This window comes from Leptodactylus fuscus, chromosome 8 (genome assembly GCF_031893055.1).
Source record: "Leptodactylus fuscus isolate aLepFus1 chromosome 8, aLepFus1.hap2, whole genome shotgun sequence".
NCBI classification, from domain to species: Eukaryota; Metazoa; Chordata; class Amphibia; order Anura; family Leptodactylidae; genus Leptodactylus; species Leptodactylus fuscus.
Window position 1 is genome coordinate 61,143,590 of NC_134272.1, and position 25,454 is coordinate 61,169,043.

At 41.7% G+C, this 25,454-nt stretch overlaps 1 protein-coding gene across 2 annotated transcripts in view; it reads right to left on the bottom strand.

Annotated features, from left to right (window-relative positions):
* ZNF385B (zinc finger protein 385B) overlaps positions 1 to 25,454 on the bottom strand; it is a 461,571-nt gene that overhangs the window by 110,332 nt on the left and 325,785 nt on the right. For both annotated transcript variants that reach the window (XM_075286074.1, XM_075286075.1), the window contains one exon: positions 7,578 to 7,720. In XM_075286074.1, the coding sequence (XP_075142175.1) occupies positions 7,578 to 7,720 (143 nt within the window). The remainder of the gene's footprint in view (positions 1 to 7,577; positions 7,721 to 25,454) is intronic.

The window sequence follows — 25,454 nt, forward strand, 5'->3', positions numbered from 1 at the left end:
TAGTCAACATGGATAGTGGGACTGTTCATAGGGTCAACCCCATCATCAATCGGGTGGTGGCATGATGACTATCTGAAATCTAATGTGTATGGCAGGATCAGGCTGGGTTTCCATGTTCAGGTACTTTGTTGTTCTTGTTTTTGAAGGCAAAACCATGTGTGGATCAAAAAGGGAGAGCAAATACTACTCTGATGCTTTTATTCAATCCACTTCTAATTCTGGCTTCAAAAATAACAACAAAGAACTTAAAAAGAATCTTGAAAGTGAACGCTCTATGATTCATTCCCCATTCACGTCTATCCACTCTACTTTGAATAAGAAGAATTATAGACAAATTTCTAAAAGTACAAATTCAGCTGCTCTACATCTTTATGTTAGCATGGTCGGAATATCATAGGAGAAACACATAGTAATATATTAGCAAACCCTCACCAAGACCATACAAGAGGCCGGTATCAGATTGTCTGGAGATAAATTGTAATTCTTAGGCTGGACTCACACTTGTGCTTGCATCCCGTTTAGGTATTTGGTCCCCCATTCAATTTCAAAAATGCATTTTTCAGGCGGAAACCTGGCAAACCTTATTATAGTTGACTGGTTTCTGCTTTTTAAGAGGATCAAGTTTCCATTTTTTGGGTCCCCAAGTGGACTTGAAGAATGGAAACTCAAATGCTGGTGTGAGCCTAGCGTAAGTGTCCCAAAGCTGGATACAGGAATACAGTACAGTATTGTATACAGCAATTGTGTCAGCGCACTCTGCCATGTTACAGATCCATGATGTGTGCATTCATAATACAGAGCTCATAGCTTGCTAAGGAGTCTAGGCTGTACTGTGTGCCTCTGTTTTCATACAAAGCTGCTTTCTATGCCTTAGGCCTGGTTCACATCTGCGTTCGGGCCATTCCGTTCCCCGATCTGGATGAAATATGCGGAGAGAGAAGTCCTGTAAGCAGCACTTTTTTCATTTTTCGTGCGGAAACCATATGGACCCCATTATAGTCTATAGGGTCCGTGTGACTCCTTAGGTGACCGTTTTTTTAAGCGGATAGTTTTCCGTTCGGGGTGTCCCCAAACGGACTCTCTGAACGGAAACCCGAACGCAGATGTGAACCGCACCTAAGTATAGAAGATTCCTCTTTAGAAGTATTACTTCTGATAGACAGTAGAGGACATCCCATAGGTACCACAGAGCATGTTATGTCTCTGCAATATGGTACTAAAAGGACCCTGTGTCCCAGTATACAAAATCCATGCACACAATCTTCTTATATGCATGTACCCATAGGATTTCATTTTGCTAGGACTTACAGGAACATAACTTTTTATTACACAAACTGTTTTAATTCTTTTCTTTCTATTTGGCTATTAACATAAACATCACATCAAACATATACTGTGTAACATACAGGCTTTTCTTTGAGTTGTTTTCACTTTCATTTCCTATAACTTTCTATAATCCTTTTGCATTTTATCTTTTCAACTTTACACTCGGTACAACATAACACAAGCTTTGATGTCCCAGCCAATGCTGCATTCAAAGCAAATACTAAATACGATCATAGGAAATAAAAAAGAGCAAAGAGAAAGTAAAATAATATAGAAAGAAAATAAAAATCTACACTAAATACACCCATTCATCACTTTACTTAGAATTCTCACACAGACTTTTGCTCCAAACATAATAAACTATTGCAGGAGCCGACCAATACACATGGCGTGCAGCATAGTTAAATATTTCCTAAATCGACATGGTTGGTGGGACAGGAGGGGGCTGGCACTAAATGCAACTCTTTAAAGGGATTCTATCATTAGAATCCCTTTTTGGAGGTAATACCGCATTGGAATAGCCTTAACCCATTTATGCCGGAGTTTGAAATTTTTGATTTGTGTGCTATAAGGCTGCTGTTCCAATAATGGAACTCTAGGCATAAACGGGTTAAGAAAGGCTATTCGTCCCCTACCTTTATAATTCTGCTCCACGCCGCCATTCGGGTCATATTCCGGTTTTTCGCGGGATGCCAATGATCTCCAGACAGCACAGGGGGCATCCCCTGTGCTGTCTGAAGACTTTCCAGTGACCATTCCATCTTCTTCAGCCGTGCCTCTCCGCTGTGTCCTTTGTGTCATCATCACCGGACCGAGCCTACGTTCAGGATGGAAACCCATGCATGCTCAGTCGGCCCTGCCATCGGGTTGTTCCTGTAAGCGGCCACAGTAAAATGGCCAAACAGACTTGCACAGTCGGCTCTGCCCAAAGCCCGATGGCAGAGCCGACTGAGCATGTGCAGGATTTCCATCTCAAACGTAGGCTCGGCCCAACGATAACGTCATGGAGGACGCGGGGGAGAGGCATGGCTGAAGAAGATGGAGTCCTCGCTGGAGAGTCTTCATGCAGCACAGGTGACGCCTTCTGTGCATACTGGGAAAAAACGGAATATCAATGACACAGCTGCACGGAGCAGAATTATAAAGATAGGGGAAGTATAGCCTTTCTTAAGGCTATTCCGACTTGGTATTACCTAAAAAAGGGATTCTAATGATGGAATCCCTTTAAAGCGTGAAGCCATAGAAATGTCTTGGTCTACCGCTATGGTCAGGTCACTGCTTAATTAAAATAACCAAAAAAAAAAACCTCCCAGCTATTTCCAACATAAAATAAAAAACAGCACCTAATCACTCCAGCATGACAGTCACATGGTCTCTATTGGTTGTGCCAACACCAGGGGCGGATCCAGGGCCGGGACCTAACAAAATGGTCCCGGTCGGCATGTCCCGACTCCAACTGAGCTCAGCGTTAAAGCAGGAGCTGAGCTCACAGCTCCTGCTTTAAACGCCTATGTATTCGGCTCATCGGCGGTAGGACGCCGATGAGCCGAATGCATAGGCGTTTAAAGCCGGAGCTGTCACAGCTCAGCTCCTGCTTTAACGCTGAGCTCCGGCCTCCGGCATTTGTAGCCGCGATGTGATGACGTCATCACATCGTGGCTACAATGTGTGTATGAGGGAGAGAGCTGCGGGGGAACGAGGAATGGTGAGTGTGTGTGTGTGTGTGAGAACGGCATGACACTGGGGCAGATGAAGGGGGAGAACGGCATGGCACTGGGGCAGATGAAGGGGGGGAGAACGGCATGACACTGGGACAGAGACGGGGGGGAAATGAAACTGTGGGCAGATAAAGGGGGAGAATGGCATGAAACTGGGGACAGAGACGGGGGGAAATGAAACTGTGGGCAGATAAAGGGGGAGAATGGCATGAAACTGGGGACAGAGATAGAGGGGGGGACATGAAACTAGGGGTAGATGAAGGGTGTATATGAAAATGGGGGGGAGATATAATTTACGGGTGACTGTAGGAGGATTATACTGTGTGGAATCACATGAAAATTGAATGAGAATGGGTGGAGTCAACATAAAAGTGGGCGGGGCCCAATTTGCTGCGGCGCGCTGCGCGCGCCGCATGTTTTGTTCCCTCTTTCTAGTCTTCAACAGTTGGGAAGTACAGGTTAGAAGTGCGAGACCCCCAGTAAGTAGGGCCCCGCCAAAGTCAATTGCCCAGGGCCCCGCAAACCCTGGATCCGCCACTGGCCAACACATGACCTTTGTAGCCAATGACTGGCAACGAAGACCATCTCTATTGCAGCCAGTGATCGGGTGCAGGAGTCATATTTTTGTATAGTATGGCAATGCAGCCATGTAAACAGAAAGAATTAAACAGAAGAATTAAATGGTGAGTAGATGTTTTTTTCCCCTTTTACTTATTTTTAATATAAGAATTGCTCTGACAATATCCATCAATGCACCCTGACCTGTCTGTCCATACCGGGTATGAGCTCTGATCACAAAGAGTTTTCCCCTCTGTATTTTCCATTGAGTTCACAATAAGAATCAACCATGGCAAGGGTTAAATGTCAGCGAAAAACGGTTGCTCTGATCTACATAGTAAGAACAACTCGGTAGCTATGTTATACATCCCTTCTTCTGCTCCTGATCTCAAGGGCACAGTAGCAGCCGCCGCATGCTGCTCGATATGATATGGCTACTACCTGCCGCTCTCAAAGACCATACTTGTCATTAGATGGCAAACGGTTAAGAGTTCCTTCCAATGCATTTAAATGACTGGTCTGGTGAGAATGGAATTATTAGCAAGGATAACAAGAACAATAGGGATCAAACACATTCTCTAAATACCATAAATCTTGCATACAATTCATTTTATAAAACATTAAATATCTATTTAGAGGATGGATTCATTAAGCTGTGTTGTCTGGAAAATTCAAAGTCAAAGTGGACACCCCCCTGCAGCTTTAAGTAAAAGCATTACTCATCCTTGTTGATGGAACATTGATTTAAATCCATATGAAAACAGCTTTTGGTGAGATGAAACCCAAAATCAATTTACTCTTTCCAGTTAAGAAAAAAAATCAATGCACCCACTCTAAACTGTGTTTGGAGAAGCCTTTCCAGCTAGCACACGGCTTCCTGCACTGCAATTCAACCCTCAGACGACTTAGACGGAAACTTGTTATTCCATGTCTGTTTTCTAAATAAATAGCTGGCACAACAGAAATAGGGGAGATTTGTAAAATGACTTGTTCCTAGTAAATAAATATCTTCCAGGCAATAACAACATTCTACTTACTGTATAGAGTCACCTTTATTTACCCTGCTAGAATGTACTAGGAAAGGTACAAACAGAGATTCCATAATATAGAGTTCTTATCAGAATTGTGATCTTAAATGTCAGAAGCTATTTAAGGATTTTCTCCCTTATAGAGGACCTTCCACCACAATTGGAATTTGTTCTCTAGCCCCCACCATTCCTGAGCAATCTGTGTATTTAGTTGTGGCAATTGACATGCTAACTAGAGACTCTAATATGAAGTAGGTGGTGTCAGGAAGGATCAAACAAGGGGGCTTGACATATAGCTCCAATAAGATCTGGACAATGTCTAACCTCCAAATCCCACCCCTGGCCTGCTCCTGCTTGACACCACCCAATTGACATTAGAGAGCCTACAAAGCATATCAGGCATCAAAACTAACAGCACTTATTGCTCAGGAATGTAGGGGCTAGAGAAAAAATGTAAACTTTGTTGGAATCAATGTAGCAGTGCTTATTAAAGAATGAAAAGAGCTTCAGTTGGTGGAGTTGGAGACCCTCTTTGTGTTAGAGCAACACTGTATTATGGAATTGCTATTTAAAGGGGTAGTTAAGTGATCTATAACAGAGCACTAGGGCTATAACACCCTGCTGATCAGCTGTTGGAAAGGGCTATGGTACTCACCCATTCACTGCTTACATCACACAGTGTTTCAAAGCACCTATACAAATGTAATTACAGGCTCATCCCATAGCAGTGAATGGGACAATAAAGTAATTACATAGCATGGTGGTTATAAAAAACTGGCATGTAAACAGTGAAGGGGTCACGGTACTTGCTCAAGTTCTGAAACCCCTTCAGACAACTGATCAGTGGAGGTCCTGGGTGTCAGAACGCCACTAATCTTTTACTTTTATTGATAACTTATCCTGAGAATAGGCAATCAATAAAAAAAAGAATGGTACAACCTCTTTAAGCCATTTATTTGCTATTTATTTGACCAATTGGGTAGATTTAGCAAAGGTGAACCAATATTCTACATCACATCTTAAAGGCAGGGTTATCTGTTTGCAGGATGTGTTTACATGTTCGGGTTTTCAGATGTAGTTTTTGAAACAAATGCCAGAAGTGGATCCACACCTGTTTTTGACTTCAAAAGCTGCATCCTAAAACCTGAACATGTAAATGCACCGTAAGGCTGAATAATCACGTTGCTGAAAAGCTGCATTTTTTTGTTGCAGTTTTCTGTTTGCAGTGTTTTCTAAAGGCCATTATCTGCTCATCTCCACGAGACACTGATAAAATCCCTGTTTATCAGGCGTAAGGCTACATGCACTAATGTTGTAAAAAAAAAAAAAAACTGCCATAAAATTTTTCTTTGCTGATTTGCATTTTCACAGAACCCTTATAAACTTGGGTCTTTCAACTAATCCATGAAAATGAACAAAAATAGGACGTCCTATAAAAAGGTGAACAAAGCATTAAAGAGGTGTGATGATCTTTTTTGCTCTCATGTGCATGAGACCAAATTCCTGTGGGGACTTGTAGTTGACCAAGCATTTTTGGTACACGTACGGTCAGCAGTGAAATATTTGGTCACGGAGTACTCCAGAGCCAGAGGTGCTCTTTTTCAGTGACTCTCATGGCTGTGGATTGGGACCTTTTCTTTAACTGTTCTAATAGGACCATATTGAAAGTGTGTCCCAGTGTGACAACCTCTATAACCTATACTGACTGATTAGTTTTTATTATTTTCCTCAGTCCATTTGTAATGGCATTAATGATTTTCTGAGACGGCTGCTACAGTAAATTGTAAATAAGTAAATAAGAAAGCCTGAGCTCTATCAAATGATAAAGCTGTGGGTACCGTATACACTAGCAGGGGCAGATATAATAATGTGGCTATAACTCAACTCTGGAGCAAAATGTGCTAAAATGTAAGTTTGAGATAAAAGGTTTCCAACTAACTCACAAGTGGATATGGCTTAGAAGGGAAAATGTGACAAGTGGAACATCAATTGGGCCAAAATTCTGATATAGAATTCAGTCTCAAGTATGTAAGTGTTTTATAAACTGTTGATGTACCAAATTTATTATCCGGTATCAGCCACTTTGAAAAAGCGGAAAAATTTTAACACTGTGAAGTCCAGACCTGGGCATTGTATGGCCGCGGGCCACATCCGGCCCTCTAACCGGCCTGCATAGAGTGTAGGATAAAAGTAGATGCTAAATGGCAAATCGGCTAAAGGACCTTTGATGACGTCATCAAAGGTCCTTTAGCTCACTAGGATATGATCAGACTCTTTAGTGGGTGGAGCTATTCTTGATTGTTCAGGATAGTGTGATCAAATGGGGTCAACTGGAGGAGGATATTACACCATGGGGGGTAGCTGGAGGGAGGACATATCTGTCTCTAGTTGCTCCCAGTTTAATTTCCCCTCCAGCTTCCCCAGTTTAATGTCCCCCAGTTTAAACACATATGGCACATGGAAAAATGGATGAGAATGGGCGGAGTCAATGTAAAGTGGGTGGAGCTAAATTTGCTACAGCGAACGTAGCCCTCTAAAACCGTTTCCATTTCTCATGTGGCCCCATGGGAAAATTAACTTCCCACCCCTGGTCTAGTCTAAGTTTACACTAACTATTAGTAAATTCGAGTCACAGTAGACAGTACAGTAATTATACACAATTTAGTTAGGTTGACTGATTCTCTTTTAAGCAAAAATGTAGAACTATATTATAGAGGGAGAGAAGCTAAGCTCTGTGATATGTACTGTAGAGTGATATGATAGAGGAGAGAAGCTGAACTCTGTGCTATATACTTGTCCTGACTACTCCACCCCCAAACACAGTGATTGACAGCCTTTCGTGTATACACACTGATATAGGGAGGATCATAATGCTGCAGTCAGGTAGAGAAGCATAAAATCAGTTGACAGGTTCACTTTAAGCTTGCACAAAGCTAAATGTACTTACCGTGTTAAAGTTTGGGAAGAGTCCCACAGCTGGACTATTTTCCATTGGAAATGACACAAATGGCTTCATATCCAAGGACGGTTGCACCACAAGGCTCGGGGTCCGAACTAGTGCAGGGAGAGCGGTGGTGTGACATGTACTACCTGGTGACATAAAAATAGTAATAGAAAAAATAACAATTAGACTATATTAAATATATTAATATAATAATAATAATAATAATAATATTTTTTATCAATATAATAATAATATTTTTATCACATGAAGTACACATCCATTGTGGGATAAATCAGTCTATGAGAAGAAAATTGTTACTCTACCTAATAATGATACCTGTTATTGCCATTTAGTCCTTTCATATGAATAGCTGAGCTGCAATATCTGACTCAACCAATGGACAAGAGTGGTGCTGTTTAGAGATGAGCGAGTAGTATTCGATCGAATATCGAATAACATTATAGTCTATGGGAAAAAACAGGAATGTTGTTCCGGTTTCCATGGAAACCAAAGTTCGACACATTGGATCCTCCAAGTTCCGGAAGTAGCAGGACGAGGAGCACAAGGAGGTTTTTGCATTGAACTCAATGGAATTTTCCCGCGTGGTATTTGACCGATACGAGTATTCGATCGAATAGTCGTATTCGATCAAATACTACTCGCTCATCTCTAGTGCTGTTTAATCAAATAAAATTCCTTCCTTTACTTGCATATAATATATAACAAGCCATACGCCAAACCAATATATAAGAAACCTTACGCCAAACCAATTGTGGGCACCCTGAGGTCTATACCAGCCATTTCGCACAACATAATGACCTAAGATGCTTCTCAATATGAAACCTTCAACATCGGAGTGATATAGGACTTAGGAGAAAGATCAATATGTTATCACAAAAGCAAATGAAACTTGACTGGAAAAAAAAACCTCTAACACGGAGATTTTAAGAGCTGCCATAAATTCTGAAATTGCAGACCCCTCAAAGGCGGAACACGGCTGTATAAGGTGACATTAATGGCAGAATTAATGATATACAAAATCACCTAGAAACAAAGGTCCTGATCCCTAAATCCGTTCCCTAATGGGCAATTCTTACTAATAACCGTTTCCAGAAAGGCATTACCATGACCATCATCACCACAATGGGATTTTTCACTTAGCTTTTTTTATGGTTTGAATACACACATTAAATTTGGAACGTTTTTTATTGATTGTAAAATAGGTCACTCATTGCCTTTTCTTACAAGGAGTTTTAGTAGCTTTTAAAAACAACATTTAGATATGTGTTTTTTTTTTCATGTTTTCTAAAGTGTTGTACAGTTGTGTTTGAGAAAAATGAGAAAAATGCATGGTGAGAAAATGATGTCAAAAACAGCAAAAATGGCAAAGAATAGACCATCAATGCCAAAGTAATGGGAACCTGTCATCAGTTCAGCAATGTCCTAACCCAGTGTTTCCCAACATTTCCAAACTCTGTCCACTCCTGAAAAAAACATTGTTCCTCCGATCACTCCAAATCAGATACATTTTATCAAAAGATAAAAATGGTCATTGTGATGTGGTCTCTAGTAGAGTTTTTGAAATGATAGGTGAAGCATGTTAAATAAAATAGTTTCACTTGTAAAATTAGAAGACTAAAGCACCAGGATCACCAAAACCCACAATAAGGCCAGGCCCCTACGCCATGAATCCCATCCCAAACACATTTAGCGGACACGCTGTGATTTTCAAAACCAGCTACTTTAAATCACTGCCATAGTTCTGTAGATACTGTTAGGAGAACAAAAACAATACCTTTCTTAAGTTTCAGAGCTCCAGGGATGAGTGGTTTTGAAAATCGTAGCATATCACTTATAACTATGTAATTGCCAGTGGTTTCCCTATAGGTGTAATGGAAACAGAATGTGAGCAAAGGAAACCTCTGTGGATTTTCTGTGAAAACCGCTCAGGGAAAAAATGTGATGCGTTGCTGCTACGGTTTTTGCTGAAGTGCTTTTTTCCTGTGGCCTGCTATATGGGGCCTTAGCCTAAAATAGATTTCCATTCAGCTGAATGCAAGATGGCATGTTTAGTGATGATGTAGCAGTGCTCAGTAATAGAAGATTTCCTCCTTTGCTACAAGATCCTCATTTTAATAAAGAATAAAAGTTCTTTTTCTATACATCCATGGGGCCCTGAAACTTAAGAAAGGTATTGTTTTTATTCTCCTGACAGCATCTACAGCACTATGGCAGCAGTTTAAAGTAGCTGGTGGCAGTGCTAGACTCCCTTTAAAGAGCTCATTTACTTATTGACAAAAACTAACCTATCTATCTGCAGCTCTGATTTGATATGTTAGCAACAGATTCTTTCTAAAACCACTGTAGGCTAAGGCCCCACATAGTGGGCCGCGGCCAAAAAGCGCTGTGCAGCACTTTTCAAAGAAAGTCCGTAGTTTTCCTCCGTGGACCTTCTGCTACAAATATACTTATATGGAAACCTCCGGCGTTTTCATAGGTATAATTGACATGCTGCGATTTCCAAAAACACAACAGTTTTACAAATCGTATCATTTCTTCTACGGTTGTTTTTCTGTAATGTGTGGATGGAATTCACTAAACTGTGGCCAATAAGCGATGTGGGGCCCCTGGCATCCAGTCATGCACTCCACTCCGGAGTAGGCCCAAATGAGTGGGCCTAGTCAGGAGGAGGGAGTGTCTTCAGGCGAAATCGCAAGGCGACTCTGCCTGAAGAATGAGCATGTCCGTTCTTTTTTCCAGGAGCCGGAAGAAATCGTTCCTGGGAAAAATGAACTGACTGGCCCCCATTGATTTCTGATATGGCCTCAAAATCCTGACCAAAATACCCCGTGTGAACTCAGCCTTAGGATTTTCTTTTCTAGTCACTCCAGAATTTTGCTTAAAAAAAACGCAGTAAAATCTGCAACAAAAAAGCAGATTTTCTGCAAAGTGGAGCCTTAGCCTTAAAATAAAAAAACCATCATGTACAGAATCAACAGCTCCTATCGCATAAGTGCTGGCAACATGTAAAACCATGCTGAACAAGCCATTATCTGTAGCACATGGTGTGAAAACAAGTGCGGTCCTCTTGGAGCAGGAGAATTCCCGAAAGGGAGATTATTATGAGTGTAACAAAGTACTGATTGGGTTATTCTTGGAAGAAAACGTATCTACAACTCCCCCGGCTTCTCAGACAAAGACCTTACTATATTTAGGATGCGACTCACAACTTTAATTATAAGTAACTATTGGAATAAAACGTAAGCAATCAAATAATATAAAAGAGCTGAAACATTCATTATAGGGACGTTCTCCTATGGTAAGGAAAGTAATGCAATGTAATTGGCTTCCTTAGCAGAATTCAATACCTTAAATTTAAGGTAGAGCTCGTATCTAACAAATACATTTTCATTTCAACCGGCTCCAATGAGATTCATGCATTGTAGATAGGAATTATTCTGCACATTGTCTTTTTGAATAAAATCCTGTTGTGACCTGAGAGCGCCGTCTTTCCATTTCATTGAAAACTCTGCACAATTAACGGCTCATCACAGGATTCTTTCCTTTCATAACTACTTTGCAAATAGCAAAGCAAAAATAATAGGTATTAGCAATTTTACTCCATTAAAAATATGATTATGCTTTGAAACAAAATGGAAAACACATTAGCAGAAAATTAGTTACATTTGCCCCCCTCTCGGTTGTATCTGCATGTGCCACTGAACTACATGTCTCAGTAAGCACCAGAAAAACATATCATGTATTCATCGCTACTAACCATTGCCATTCTGAAAATATAGGGAAATAAAGAAAAAGTAGAGGGTAACCCTCCAGTCACAGCCGCCATTACTGACCCCTTATGTGATGTAACTTCTTATGCAATATGGTAGCATTCTGCATCAAATTCCCTGGTGGATATCCAATAGCGGACCTGACATGTATGGCTTTAGCCTAAAGAGGATCTCAGGGTTAACATATATTGATGATCTTTCAATATCAAAACAGGGACGACTGACAGCCAGCACCCCCACGATCAGCTGTTCTCAGCAGCTCTGTTCTCTGTATAGTGGCCATAGCAGGTTAGCTCCCATTAACGGGAATGGAAGCTGAGCTGTAATAGTTCGGTTTGGCCACTATACAGAAGGGAATTTTGCTTCTAGGTCCTTGTTCTACTGGGAATGCCTGATCCATGAGGGTACTGGGTGTGGGACCCCACAAATCTGATACCGATGACATATCTAAAGAATAAGGGGTTGTGTAATTTTGGTTGTATTAAGGATTTATTTTCTGGGCATACATAAGTATGATGCCATAAAGGTATTATGCTCAAGATGACACCAAATAAATAGATTTCTATTATATATTTTTTTTAGCTATAATATACTGATATATCTTTTGGATATATCTGCAGTTTTTTTTGCTAGCAGAAAAAGGAACCCATTGAAGTCAATGGGAGGTTTTTTTTTCAGCGCTGAAATTCCACACCAAATTCCTCACCATTTTCCTCCGTGTGAATGGACCCTTACATTAGGTCTGTAGTGCTCATTCACCAACTGCTGGTCATCCATGACAAACATATTAGTCAGTAACTGGTTCGTTCCGGCCAAGGGGTAACTGGAAGCCCCCGATCCCATACCAAAATCTCTAGCATGCGTTGTTTATAGTAATAGACTCCCCATATAGGGCAGATGGATCTCTTGGGTTCCCTCTTGGTCCATAAGAAGTCAAAACCTCTGGGTTCCTTATACATTGTCCTCCAGTTTCTTGTGCAATTTTCCATTAGAATATTTAATGAAATATATCAGTTTACAGTCACAACTAACATATTTTACCATCTGTATTACAACTACAACAACCATCGTCCTTCCACATTCTGTTTTTTCTATAATTCATTTATTCTTTACAATGCTCCAGAGTAATACACAAGTGACAACGTATAGACATGGAGAGTTTGAGAAATGTATCAGGGCTTAGTTTGCTTTTGGCTTAGCTCATATAAGAAAAACGTATTGCATTAACTAAACCTGCACTTGTATATGAAGACTTTTCTGAAATAATTTTATCCTTTTTATGAATTGTCAAAATATTCTGCTGAGCTTTGCACATATTCGCTTCAGTCCGTGACGCCAATGCATCGTGGAAGAAACTCATTTTGTTATGTCATAAATATAGTCTGGAACACTCATGAAAATTGGAGTAGGCTAAGGAAGCGGAGCAATGAGCATGGCTGCGAATACAGAAGACAGTCACACTACCTTCACAATGTAAATATAAGAATATACACTGTCTACCAATAAGTATTTGGACACCCAGTAAAGATCGCCGGAGGTGGAGTTATGGCCTGGGGGTGTTTCTCTTGGTATGAACTGGAACCCTTGGCCCCGGTGCATGGTAAACTCAACGCCAATGCCTTTTGCACTATTTTAGATCACAGTGTGCTTCCTACATTACGGCGGTTCTATGGGTCAGACCAATGTTACTTCCAGGATGACAACGCCAGCTGTCATGTAGCGAGGTCTACTATGGCGTTGTACAGTGACAATCAGGTTAACCGACTGGACTGGCCTGCCCAGAGCCCAGACTTGAACCCTATTGAGCACCTCTGGGATGAGTTGGATCGCCGAACTAAGGGGTGTAGTAGCCGTCCAAAATTGGATAAAGAACTTACCTGTCTTCTCCAAGCCAAATGGAATAAAATACCACTCACTGTCATACAAGGACTTGTGGAAAGCATGCCCGGAGGGTTGAGGCTGTAATTGCTGCTCGTGCCGCTCGAACCACAGGTATCCAAATACTTATTGGTAGACAGTGTACGAGCTCCATGTTGGCCTGGTCATATCTAGTCCAAGACCCCAATGATAGAAGGCAGCAGTAATGACCAGTAAGCCACTGTGCTATCCACCATCTTACTCTGCAGGTTTTTCTTTCCTTCCTATATCTCACAGTAGTAGAGACACAATGTAACAGAGTGCAATGTAATACCGAGTGCAATATGAAATCTTCATTGCATTTGCCTAAGTAAGGTAATAACACGATGTAAGTGTAACGACTGAATTACAACACAATGTCGCTGCGGATCCTGGCTGCCAACACGTGCGTTATTTTCCTTCCAGCTACGGAAAAAGATTTCCAAGATCTCTGCTCTCGGCTAAAATGAGCTATGATTAAAAGCAGCAGGTGATATATTGCCATTATATTTGCTGGAAAACAATGTAATCTGAAGATTAAATAAATTAGATGAAGCTTTTTAACTCTTGCCTGTCATCTCAAGACAAGATGCGTGATGTCCCAAGTACACTACGCAACAAAACTGGTCAGCGCTGTACCTCAACAAAACGCAACGTATAGGGTGCAAATAGCAGTGGAATCACAATGATTTGGGCTTGTGGACAGTAAAGGCTACGTACACTTGTATTATAATAATATTATATAGGTCATTAATTCATAAAACCCAGAAGATCCCTTCAGGCCACAGCCCCTTGTAGCGGGCTGCACTGAAAAAAGCGTTGAGGCAAAAACGTGGAGAAAACTCAACACAATTTTTTCCGAAAGTCCAGAAAATCCACAGAGGTTTCCTCTGCTCACTTTCTGTTTCAATTATACCTATAGGGGGGGCAACACGGTGGCTCAGTGATTAGCACTGCAGCCTTGCACTGCTGGAGTCCTGGGTTTGAATCCCGCCAGGAACAACATCTGCAAGGAGTTTGTATGTTATTCCCATTTTTGCACGGATTTCCTCCCATTCTACAAAGACATACTGATAGGGAAAAAGTACATTGTGATCCCTATATCAGGCTAACAATCTACGTAAAAAAAATAATAATAATAAAAAAAAAATATACCTATAAGGAAACCGCTGGCATTTCCGTAGGTGTAATTGACATGATGCGATTTCAGAAATTGTAACAGTTTTGGAAAATGTGGCGTATTCACTGCACATATTATCCTGCAATGTGCTGATAGGATTCGCTAGAATCCCATCCACTTTTCAGTGACTGTAAGATGCAAAGTTTTTTGCTGGGCCAAACTGTGGCGTTTACGTCACGTGTGGCCCCGTCTTCAAGGACGTTAAAAAGGCTTGCACATCTTGTATTATTTTTTGATGTTTTTCACTCCCATTTTTATGCATTATTATCATTTTCCCCACTATCCACTTCTTCTCTATCACTTCCAAGATAACACCGGTGTGAATAGGTCATTTCTGCCTAAATGGAAGTGGAAAAAGCTGCAGCGGTGCCCAGAAAAGTCCCGTCAATTAGAAGACCATTCATCTCCCCTAAAGTCACACCATGGAAGTGTTGTATTATGTTACATGGTGGCTTTGTAATTAGGAAATGTGGCGTCCTTTGTCCTCCAAGACAAGACGCTGACCTGTGAGCGCGTCTACTGTTACAAAACACATTAAGTATTCATTTCTGGAGCTGGGGGGTTTAGTAGAAGACTTGTGATAAGTCACAAAGGGTTTATAGGTGCAAACATTGCTCACAAAGGGTTGGACAATGAATGTATAATCATACTTAGAGGAAGAAGGTTAATAGGTTGTTTCTGCTAAGCCAGGGATACAAAGGCTTTATCTTGATGAGAACAACGTTGATTAAAAATGTCTTTATTCTCATAAAAAGGTTAATAAGAAGGATTTTCGCACAATCAGCTTTAGTAATATGAACCAGACAATACTGCAAAGATAAAACTTCATAAACAGCCTGTACTTTTCTAATATGGCACTTATATAGTACCAGGTAGAGCAGTCAGACCCCCAGCCATCAGACACCTGTGGATAGGAGATACATGTCATTAGAGATGAGCGAGTACTGTTCGGATCAGCCGATCCGAACAGCACGCTCGCATAGAAATGAATGGACATAGCCGGCACGAGGGGGGTTAAGCGGCCGGCCGCCGTCAAAGCGGAAGTACCAGGTGCATCCATTCATTTCTATGGAGCGTGCTGTTCGGATCGGCTGATCCGAACAGTACTCGCTCATCTCTACATGTCATTACTGGGAAAACTGTATCAAAAACTGTGAAATATCTTAAGATGGCCATACACATTAGATATATATCAGCTGAAAACTCAGATTTTTATCAGAACTGACTGATCATCTAATGGGATTGGCAGCCTCCCCAATGGCAGATATTAGGGAAAAGAAGGATCAGGCTGTTGGGTTTCATCATGCCCGATCCTTTTATTCTTGGATATGTCTGATGGTGAATTTTTCCTTTCTGTACATATAAGTCATAAGCACACTTGGCTGATCCAAGAATGCATGTATGGGGGTAGGGGAGGGGGGGGGGGTGTCAGGAGGTGTCAAAGGAGTTGTCCAGTTCAGTGTGTACAATAGCCTGAGTCTAGAGTCGGGGTAATACTGTCTGTACACAGACCCTATAATAGTCAATAATCCAACAATATTCTGCACACGCAAGTGAGGACACTCAGGGGCATAACTTGAGAAGTTGCAGTCGCACCGGGGCCCAGGAGCCTTAAGGTGCCCATAAGCACTGGCATCAGTATTGAGATTGCAGCTTGGCCCATAAGCCAAGGAGACCCACTGATTACCCCGAACCACACTAAGGTGGATTAAACTCCTTCGCTCCCGTGACCATCACTATCAAGAATTCTCTGTAGGAATGAGGTAGGGGTCCCGGACAAAAGATTACACCAGGCCCCTCAAGACTTTAGTTATACCTCTATGGACTACATAACAATAAATGCCTCATCGGATGTCAATTTGCAATGCAGACTTATACAAGTCAGAGAAAAAAATCCATCCATTTTAGCTCCATTTTCCATAGATTAGGACAATGGAAGACTGGATTTTGCATCACATCTACCAATATTTGCAGTCATCACATATCAATCCAATACAGATCTAATACGGACACAGAGGTGTAAAACAGACAACTCCATATGAAGTAAAATATACCATTTTGTGGACTCAACATGTCCGTTGTTCTTTAGGAATATGTGAACTAGCCCCTTACAGACCTGTCTATACTTCTATGTAAATGGTTTTGCCATCGGCGAGAGTGATTTGGGAGATCTATTATCTATCTTGTCTGTCTATTTTCTCCTATGTGTCTAGCTAGCTATAGCGTACGTCTGGCTTGATATTTTCCATATTACAGATAGATCAATGTAAATATGTGTACGCAAGCAGCTGAGCCTCACTCTGTCTGGATACAGCTGACTGGCTAAATGCTCGGAGAGAAGCTAAAACACTGAAGCTTGAAATGAATACACAGAAGTACAGCGCTCGGCCCTGTTAGTGACTGTCAGTTATCCTCTTTGTTTTTTACTATCAAATATATGGAAATAGATGAGAACACTGGCCGGGGTCATAAGCCAACGCTATTTCATCACTGATAGAGACGTTCTATTTCTTTCAATGCGTCCAAACTAAGCTTTATATCCTTATGTTTCTGGCAGCTGCCTTCTGCTGTAACACCATTTTCATATCAATGAAGCATCCACCAGCGACGGAGAGAGAAATGTTAATGTGATCAACAAACGCTTCTTCAGATGTAGCCGTCATATACAGATCTGTAACAGTTCCAGAAACTTCTGCCATAGTAAAAGCTTACATTATAATAAACTGACAAAGGACCCTGCATAATTCCCTGGGAGATATTGTCATTGCGTTACCTATCGACCAACACTAGCTATAGAGAGAGAAAATAAGGCCTTGTGATATAAAGAAAATTTATGGCGCCGTTTAACGAGGACTCGCCAACTCTCCTGACATGTCTATTTTACTATGAAATAATTCTGGGAATGCGGAATTTTTTATACTCTTTTTATAGTTCTACAATCTGATCTTCCTCTGTTGAAATGTGATGTGACGGTTGGATGTTACCAGTTGGCGGTGGATCCATGCATATGTTAACAATTTCCATACTGTTAAGGTCCATAGTCCTTTGACCAAGTTGGCAATTTGTTTATGCATTTCCAGGTGGAATAGCAGAGGAACAGCAGGATACAGAGCTAAAGAAGATGTTACTTAAGGCGAAGCATAATTTTGGATGAAAATAGACATGCCAGGAATGACGGCAGATTCTTTCTAAATATTGCAATGGGAGAAAGAACAGGTGCGAGAAGACAGGCACGAGTGAAATCGGAAGGATAAAAATGCTATACAAACATGAGGATTAATAATGTAATAAATCAAGACAATGCCCAAGAGTATACTGCTAGAGACTAGAGAACAGGGAGGAGCAGCAAATTTAAGACAGATGGTAAAATAAGTTAAAATCATGATTTGATTATAAATATTTGATTCACAAAATAAAGTTATTGACATCCTTGGGGGAGTGTTGTGAGCATGCTCTGTGACAGAGGACTCTGTTCAATAAAGAGAGGAGTAGCTCAGCAGTCTATCACTTGTAGTGTTGGACTGAGGTTCCTTGAACCCATCTGATGAAATGATTCTTCATTAACTCATACAAAATAGACCACAGTGCCCTTCAAATGTTGGTGTCTTGGGAAGAACCTTTACCGTGTAAGATTCTGTGGTTATCGGATGGGCCAGTCCAATACTGACCCACTTATCTGTGTCTTAGCCCACTTACAGACGGCTGTATGGCTGGTCAGTGTGCTATCTGGGTTTTTTCTAACAGCACATTGACCCATTCATTTCTATGGGTCTGTAGACATGACTGTGAATGGCACCGCAAAATATGGAACAGGTCCTATTCCTGACCAATTTTGCAGCCCTTTTTCCTCAGCTCCAATTCATTGAAAGAAAGGGGCTGCAAAAGCACAGCGGTGCACAGGCGGGACATGGGTGACATCCTTTTAATGGCATGTCTGATGAATGATTCCCTATTAAAAGACCATATAGAAAAATTGTATAAATAACATCAAAAAAGTAGATAAAATACCAATTTACGAGAAATGATAAATTGTCTTCCTCACTGTTTGGTGTTATATCAAGAAAGACTATTTGGGCATTAGGGTAATGTCTAAGGCCTATGGTCAATAGTAGTGTTGAGGGATCAGAAAAGATCGGATTTCGATCTTTTCCCGCGGGATCGAGGTCGGAGGTTATTTCCCACAATGCTTGACTACTGGCCAATCATTGTTAGCTTTTACCACAATGATTGGCCAGTAGCCAAGCATTCTGGGAAATAACCTCCGAGATTGATCCCTCGGGAAAAAATCGGAATCGGAATCTTTTCCGATCCCGCACTACAAGCGGACATGCGCAGTCGGCTCTGCCCAGGCCCGATGCCTGGCAGAGTGAATTCAGACCCTGAAGACGCCGCGGGGAAGCTGCATGGAGAAGACTTCTAAAGGTAGGAGAAGAACCAGCTTTGATTGGCCGACTATATAGCATTCGGCCAATCAATGCTGGTTCTGCATCGAACTTTTCCATTCGAATAGCGAGTGGTACTCGATCGAGTACGAGTATTTCGAATACCGTAGTATTCGATCGAATACCTAATCGATCGAATACCACTCGCTCATCTCTAATCTGTAAATATAAACTCTAGTGTTAGGTGGTGGGCCCAAAATTTTATGCCTAGGGGCCCAAATTACTATGACTACTATGAAAGTCCCACACATATAAGAGAAATGTTGGCAGAATTATGGCAAGACCAGAATCTATCTTATACATATGGAGGCCTCCCAAGTCCTTTCCGATGCTACTGATGGTCCATTTATGATTAAAAAAAGTATCTATACCATAAATATGGATCTGTCCAAATATTAAAGATTAAAGTAGCAGATGCATAATGATAAACTTTACAACATCTATAGAGGAACTTGAGCTATAGGTTTGAAGTCTTAATAGAAGGTCAAATTTTCGCAAATTGTATGAAAGAAAGTGAACGCTAAGTAAAATCCTCTTATCTGGCATCTCAATGGTTAATGGACGTTTTCTGTATTACAATAGATTGCCCTATAATTCACACAGATGCTGTAAAACTTAACAACATCCATAAAGTTTATGAACTTCTAGAATCACAACCTACATAAAACCTTATAGGGAAGCGGCCAGATGTTTATCACGCCATTACCACTTCTCATGCTGAAGGTGAAGATCACAGAAGAAACTGATTGTTACATATGACTTCCAAATTAACCGATATATATCAGTCTCCTGTAAATTCATTTCAATATTATATGAACTCATTTTACCAATATTATCCTTTATTACCGTGTCGTATAATTTATGGAGTGCGACTGGGCTGTTTGTTTGTTTTGTGCAGTGAGAAGAAAGGTAACATGCCGTAAATCTTTCTGCACAGCCTCTTTTTTGTCACTTTGTTTCTCATTTATCTTCTGGGTTGTCAAGTTGTGATCTGTTTATTAATGAGGAGGAATCTCTGTCTACTTCAAGGAGGAGGATGTCTCAAGGAGTCACCGGATTGTGGATTTCTTAATATAAATGCATAACTTAAACTGATCACTGTAAATGGTTTATACGCCATAGACATGGGGGTCCTGCTTTTTGTCCTCCCTCTCGGCTATCTGTTTTCCCTATTCACCATCACTGCAATTATATGGATAGTAGGAAAATTAATTCTTTCTCAGCATTTACTCGCTGAGGGCATTTCAATCATTCCATTTTTAATAACCCATATACAGTATAAGGACTGCAGCCAGTCAAAAGAACCTACAAAACTGGCATAGGAGGGAGGTCTCGCTTTTTTTATTGCAATTTATCCACAGTCCAACAGTCATAATAATAATACATTTTATTTATATAGCGCCAACATATTCCGCAGCACTGTACAATTTATAGGGTTCATAACAAAGAACGTCATTTCACACAATGGGACTGAGGGCCCTGCTCAAAAGAGCTTACAATCTATGAGGTAGAGGGGGTGACACAAGAGGTAGCAGGGGCGGCATTGCTTATACAGTGTTCAGACAATTTTGTGCATTAGGAATTGTGATAGGCTTGTCTGAAAAGATGCGTCTTTAGTTTGCGTTTGAAACTGTAGAAGTTGGGAGTTAATCTTATTGTCCGGGGTAGAGCATTCCAGAGAAGTGGTGCAGCTCGGGAGAAGTCTTGTATACGAGCGTGGGAGGTTCTGATAATAGAGGATGTAAGTGTTAGGTCATTGAGTGAGCGGAGAACACGGGTTGGGCGGTAGACAGAGATGAGGGAAGAAATGTAGGGAGGTGCGGCATTATGGAGAGCCTTGTGGATGAGAGTAATAACTTTATATTTTATTCTATAATGAATAGGCAGCCAATGTAGTGACTGGCACAGACCAGAGGCATCGCTGTAGCGTCTCGCCTGATAGATGAGCCTGGCCGCTGCATTCAGAATAGATTGTAGAGGGGAGAGTTTAGTGAGGGGAAGACCGATTAGTAAGGAGTTACAGTAGTCAAGGCGAGAATGAATCAGAGAGACAATACAGTCCTATGAAAAAGTTTGGGCACCCCTCTTAATCTTAATCATTTTTAGTTCTAAATATTTTGGTGTTTGCAGCAGCCATTTCATTTTGATATATCTAATAACTGATGGACACAGTAATATTTCAGGATTGAAATGAGGTTTATTGTACTAACAGAAAATGCGCAATATGCATTAAACCAAAATTTGACCAGTGCAAAAGTATGGGCACCTCAACAGAAAAGTGACATTAATATTTAGTAGATCCTCCTTTTGCAAAGATAACAGCCTCTAGTCGCTTCCTGTAGCTTTTAATCAGTTCCTGGATCCTGGATGAAGGTATTTTGGACAAACAATTCAAGTTCAGTTAAGTTAGATGGTCGCCGAGCATGGACAGCCCGCTTCAAATCATCCCACAGATGTTCAATGATATTCAGGTCTGGGGACTGGGATGGCCATTCCAGAACATTGTAATTGTTCCTCTGCATGAATGCCTGAGGCGATTTGGAGCGGTGTTTGGACATTGTATTGCTGAAATCTCCATCCCCGGCGTAACTTCAACTTCGTCACTGATTCTTGAACATTATTCTCAAGAATCTGCTGATACTGAGTGGAATCCATGCGACCCTCAACTTTAACAAGATTCCCGGTGCCGGCATTGGCCACACAGCCCCAAAGCATGATGGAACCTCCACCAAATTTTACAGTGGGTAGCAAGTGTTTTTCTTGGAATGCTGTTTCTTTTTGGACGCCATGCATAACGCCTTTTTTTTATAACCAAACAACTCAATCTTTGTTTCCAAAATGAAGTTGGCTTCTCCAAATGTGCTTTTGCATACCTCAGGCAACTCTATTTGTGGCGTACGTGCAGAAACGGCTTCTTTCTCATCACTCCCATACAGCTTCTATTTGTGCAAAGTGCGCTGTATTGTTGACCGATGCACAGTGACACCATCTGCAGCAAGATGATGCTGCAGCTCTTTGGAGGTGGTCTGTGGATTGTCCTTGACTGTTCTCACCATTCTTCTTCTCTGCCTTTCTGATATTTTTCTTGGCCTGCCACTTCTGGGCTTAACAAGAACTGTCCCTGTGCTCTTCCATTTCCTTACTATGTTCCTCACAGTGGAAACTGACAGGTTAAATCTCTGAGACAACTTTTTGTATCCTTCCCCTGAACAACTATGTTGAACAATCTTTGTTTTCAGATCATTTGAGGGCGGGCTGTCCATGCTCGGCGACCATCAAACTTAACTGAACTTGAATTGTTTTGTAGAAAGAAATGGTCCAAAATACCTTCATCCAGGATCCAGGAACTGATTAAAAGCTACAGGAAGCGACTAGAGGCCGTTATCTTTGCAAAAGGAGGATGTACTAAATATTAATGTCACTTTTCTGTTGAGGTGCCCATACTTTTGCACCGGTCAAATTTTGGTTTAATGCATATTGCGCATTTTCTGTTAGTACAATAAACCTCATTACAATCCTGAAATATTACTGTGTCCATCAGTTATTAGATATATCAAACTGAAATGGCTGTTGCAAACACCAAAATATTTAGAACTAAAAATGATTAAGATTAATAGGGGTGCCCAAACTTTTTCATAGGACTGTAAGTGTCTTTAGTGTATCTCTGGTAAGGAAAGGGCGTATTCTGGAGATGTTTTTGAGGTGGAGGTGACATGAACGTGCAAGTGATTCAATATGAGGGGTGAAGGAAAGGTCTGCGTCAAATATGACCCCGAGGCAGCGGGCATGCTGCCTAGGAGTTATAGTAAGGCCTGAGACTGCAATGGATATATCAGGGACAGATCTGTTAGATGGTGGAAACAGTAGTAGTTCAGTCTTAGAGAGATTTAGTTTCAGATAGAGCGAGGACATGATATTAGAGACAGCAGAGAGACAGTTGCTGGTGTTTTGTATGAGTGCAGGGGTGATGTCACGGGAAGATGTGTATAATTGGGTGTCATCAGCATAAAGATTGTACCTGAAGCCAAATCTGGCGATGGTTTGTCCAATGGGGGCTGTGTAGAGAGAAAAGAGCAGGGGGCCGAGGACCGAGCCCTGAGGAACCCCAACAGCAAGGGAAAGAGGGGAGGAAACAGAGCCCGCGAATGATACACTGAAAGTGCGGTCTGAGAGATAAGAGGAGAACCAGGAGAGCGCAGTGTCATTGAGGCCGACTGAGCGGAGCATAGTGAGGAGAAGTTGATGGTCAACAGTGTCAAAAGCTGCAGAGAGGTCCAAAAGAATAAGAAGAGAGAAGTCACCATTGGATTTAGCCTTTAGTAGATCATTAGAGACTTTTGTGAGAGCTGTTTCAGTAGAGTGCAGAGCGCGGAAACCAGATTGTAAGGGGTCAAGCAGAGAGTTAGCAGAGAGATAACGGATTAACCGAGAATAAACCAGGCGTTCCAAAAGTTTAGAGATGAAGGGGAGGTTAGAGACGGGTCGATAGTTAGCAGCACAGGATGGGTCCAGGGAGGGTTTTTTCAGTAGCGGGGTTATAACAGCATGCTTGAAGGAGGATGGGAAGATTCCAGAAGAGAGAGAGAGGTTAAATATTTTAGTAAGGTAAGTAGTGACAGCAGGGGACAGAGATTGGAGAAGGTGTGAGGGGAAGGGGTCACTACTGCAGGTTGTGGGGCGAGATGAAGAAAGTAGCTGGGAGACTTCCTCTTCTGTGACAGGTTCAAAAGATGAGAATGGACAGTCTGAAGTGCGGCTGGTGAGGGGATCAGTACTATCGTAGGTGTGGGAGTCAATGCCACCTGGGGCTTGGGCAGTAATTTCCTGACGGATCTTATCAATTTTATCATGGAAGTACATGGCCAGGTCATCAGCACTAAGGTCTGTGAATGGCGTCTGCACCTTGGGTGTGAGTAAGGAGTGAAAGGTTTCAAAAAGCCTTTTAGGGTTGCTGGAGAGAGAAGAGATGAGGGCGGTGAAATAGTCTTGTTTGGCGAGGTAAAGGGCAGAGCTATATGTTTTAAGCATAAACTTGAAGTGGAGGAAATCTGCAGGTGAGCGTGATTTTCTCCAGAGACGTTCGGCACACCTAGAGCAGCGCTGAAGAAATCGTGTCTGTGGCGTGTGCCAGGGCTGCTGCCTCCTATGTGGGACTTTACGAGTGGAGGGGGGAGCAACCTCATCCAATGCATTTTTGAGGGTTTCATTATAGTGACTGGTGGCCAGATTGGGACAGGAGATTGAAGAGATGGGGGACAGGGAGGACTGTAGAGTATCTGAGAGGTGCTGGGTGTCAATAGCACGCAAGTTCCTATATGTGTGATGGGTAGGGGCGTCTTGTGAAGGGGAGAGAGCACTGATGGTGAGAGATAGAAGGTTGTGGTCAGAAAGCGGCAGAGAAGAGTTAGAAAATTTAGAGACTGTGAGGAGTCGATGGAAGACTAGATCAATCGTGTTACCATCTATATGTGTGGCGGAAGAAGAACATTGTGAGAGACCAAGAGAAGTGGTTAATGAGAGAAACTGTGAGGCAGCCGGGGAGTGAGGGGGGGGCAATAGGGATGTTAAAGTCACCCATGATGAGGGTAGGAATGTCACTGGATAAAAAGTGGGGAAGCCAAGAAGCAAAGTGGTCCAAAAATTGGTAGGGTGAGCCAGGTGGGCGGTAGATCACAGCTACACGTAAGGAGAGTGGGCGGAAAAGTCTGATAGCATGGACTTCAAATGAGGAGAATGTGAGTGAGGGGACCGGGGGAATGGACTGAAAAATGCACTGCGGTGACAGAAGTAATCCTACCCCACCACCCTGCCTATTATCAGGCCTAGAGGTGTATGCGAATTGTAGGCCACCATGACACAGAGCAGCAGGGGAGGCCGCATCTGCCTGCTGGATCCAAGTTTCAGTAAGGGCGAGCAGGCTGAGGGATTTAATAAGGAATAAGTCATTAATGTATTCTAGTTTGTTACACACTGAGCGGGCGTTCCAGAGAGAGCAGTTAAAAGAGATAGGGGAGAGATGCCTGGTGTGAGGTGTCCTTATTCTCATGGCAGCTGGCATGGGGAGTCCAATGGTGGGGGAACTCATGGAATTTAAAGATGTAGCTTAAGAAATCTGGTTCAATGTTGGCGGCGCCATAGGTTAGGTTCTCAGTGCTGTTGAGCTAAATTTACACCTGGAGGTAATAACAGGGTGGTAAGATTGCCAACAAACATATTATAGCCCCAAAGACTACCCCTATGCTTCTGGGGACATATTTATTTTTACCTTCATATTTTGTTATTTGACTAATTGGTATACATTATTGAGCCTGTATTGTGGATTACTTGAAGTTTAAAATGTTATTTTCTGATAGTTTTATATAAGATAGTTCCCCTTGTACTTTATTAATGAAATGGCTGCTCTGGATATTTACACAGCCTTCCATGTCCATGTACTGGTTTGGGTAGTTAACAGGTGGTTTCATTGGGTCATTAGAAACACAACTACCCAAGTCAAGTGATACAATCTATAGTTACATAGTAGATGTTTTGGTTGGATGAAGTCATCAGTCCATCAAGTCCAATCTATAAA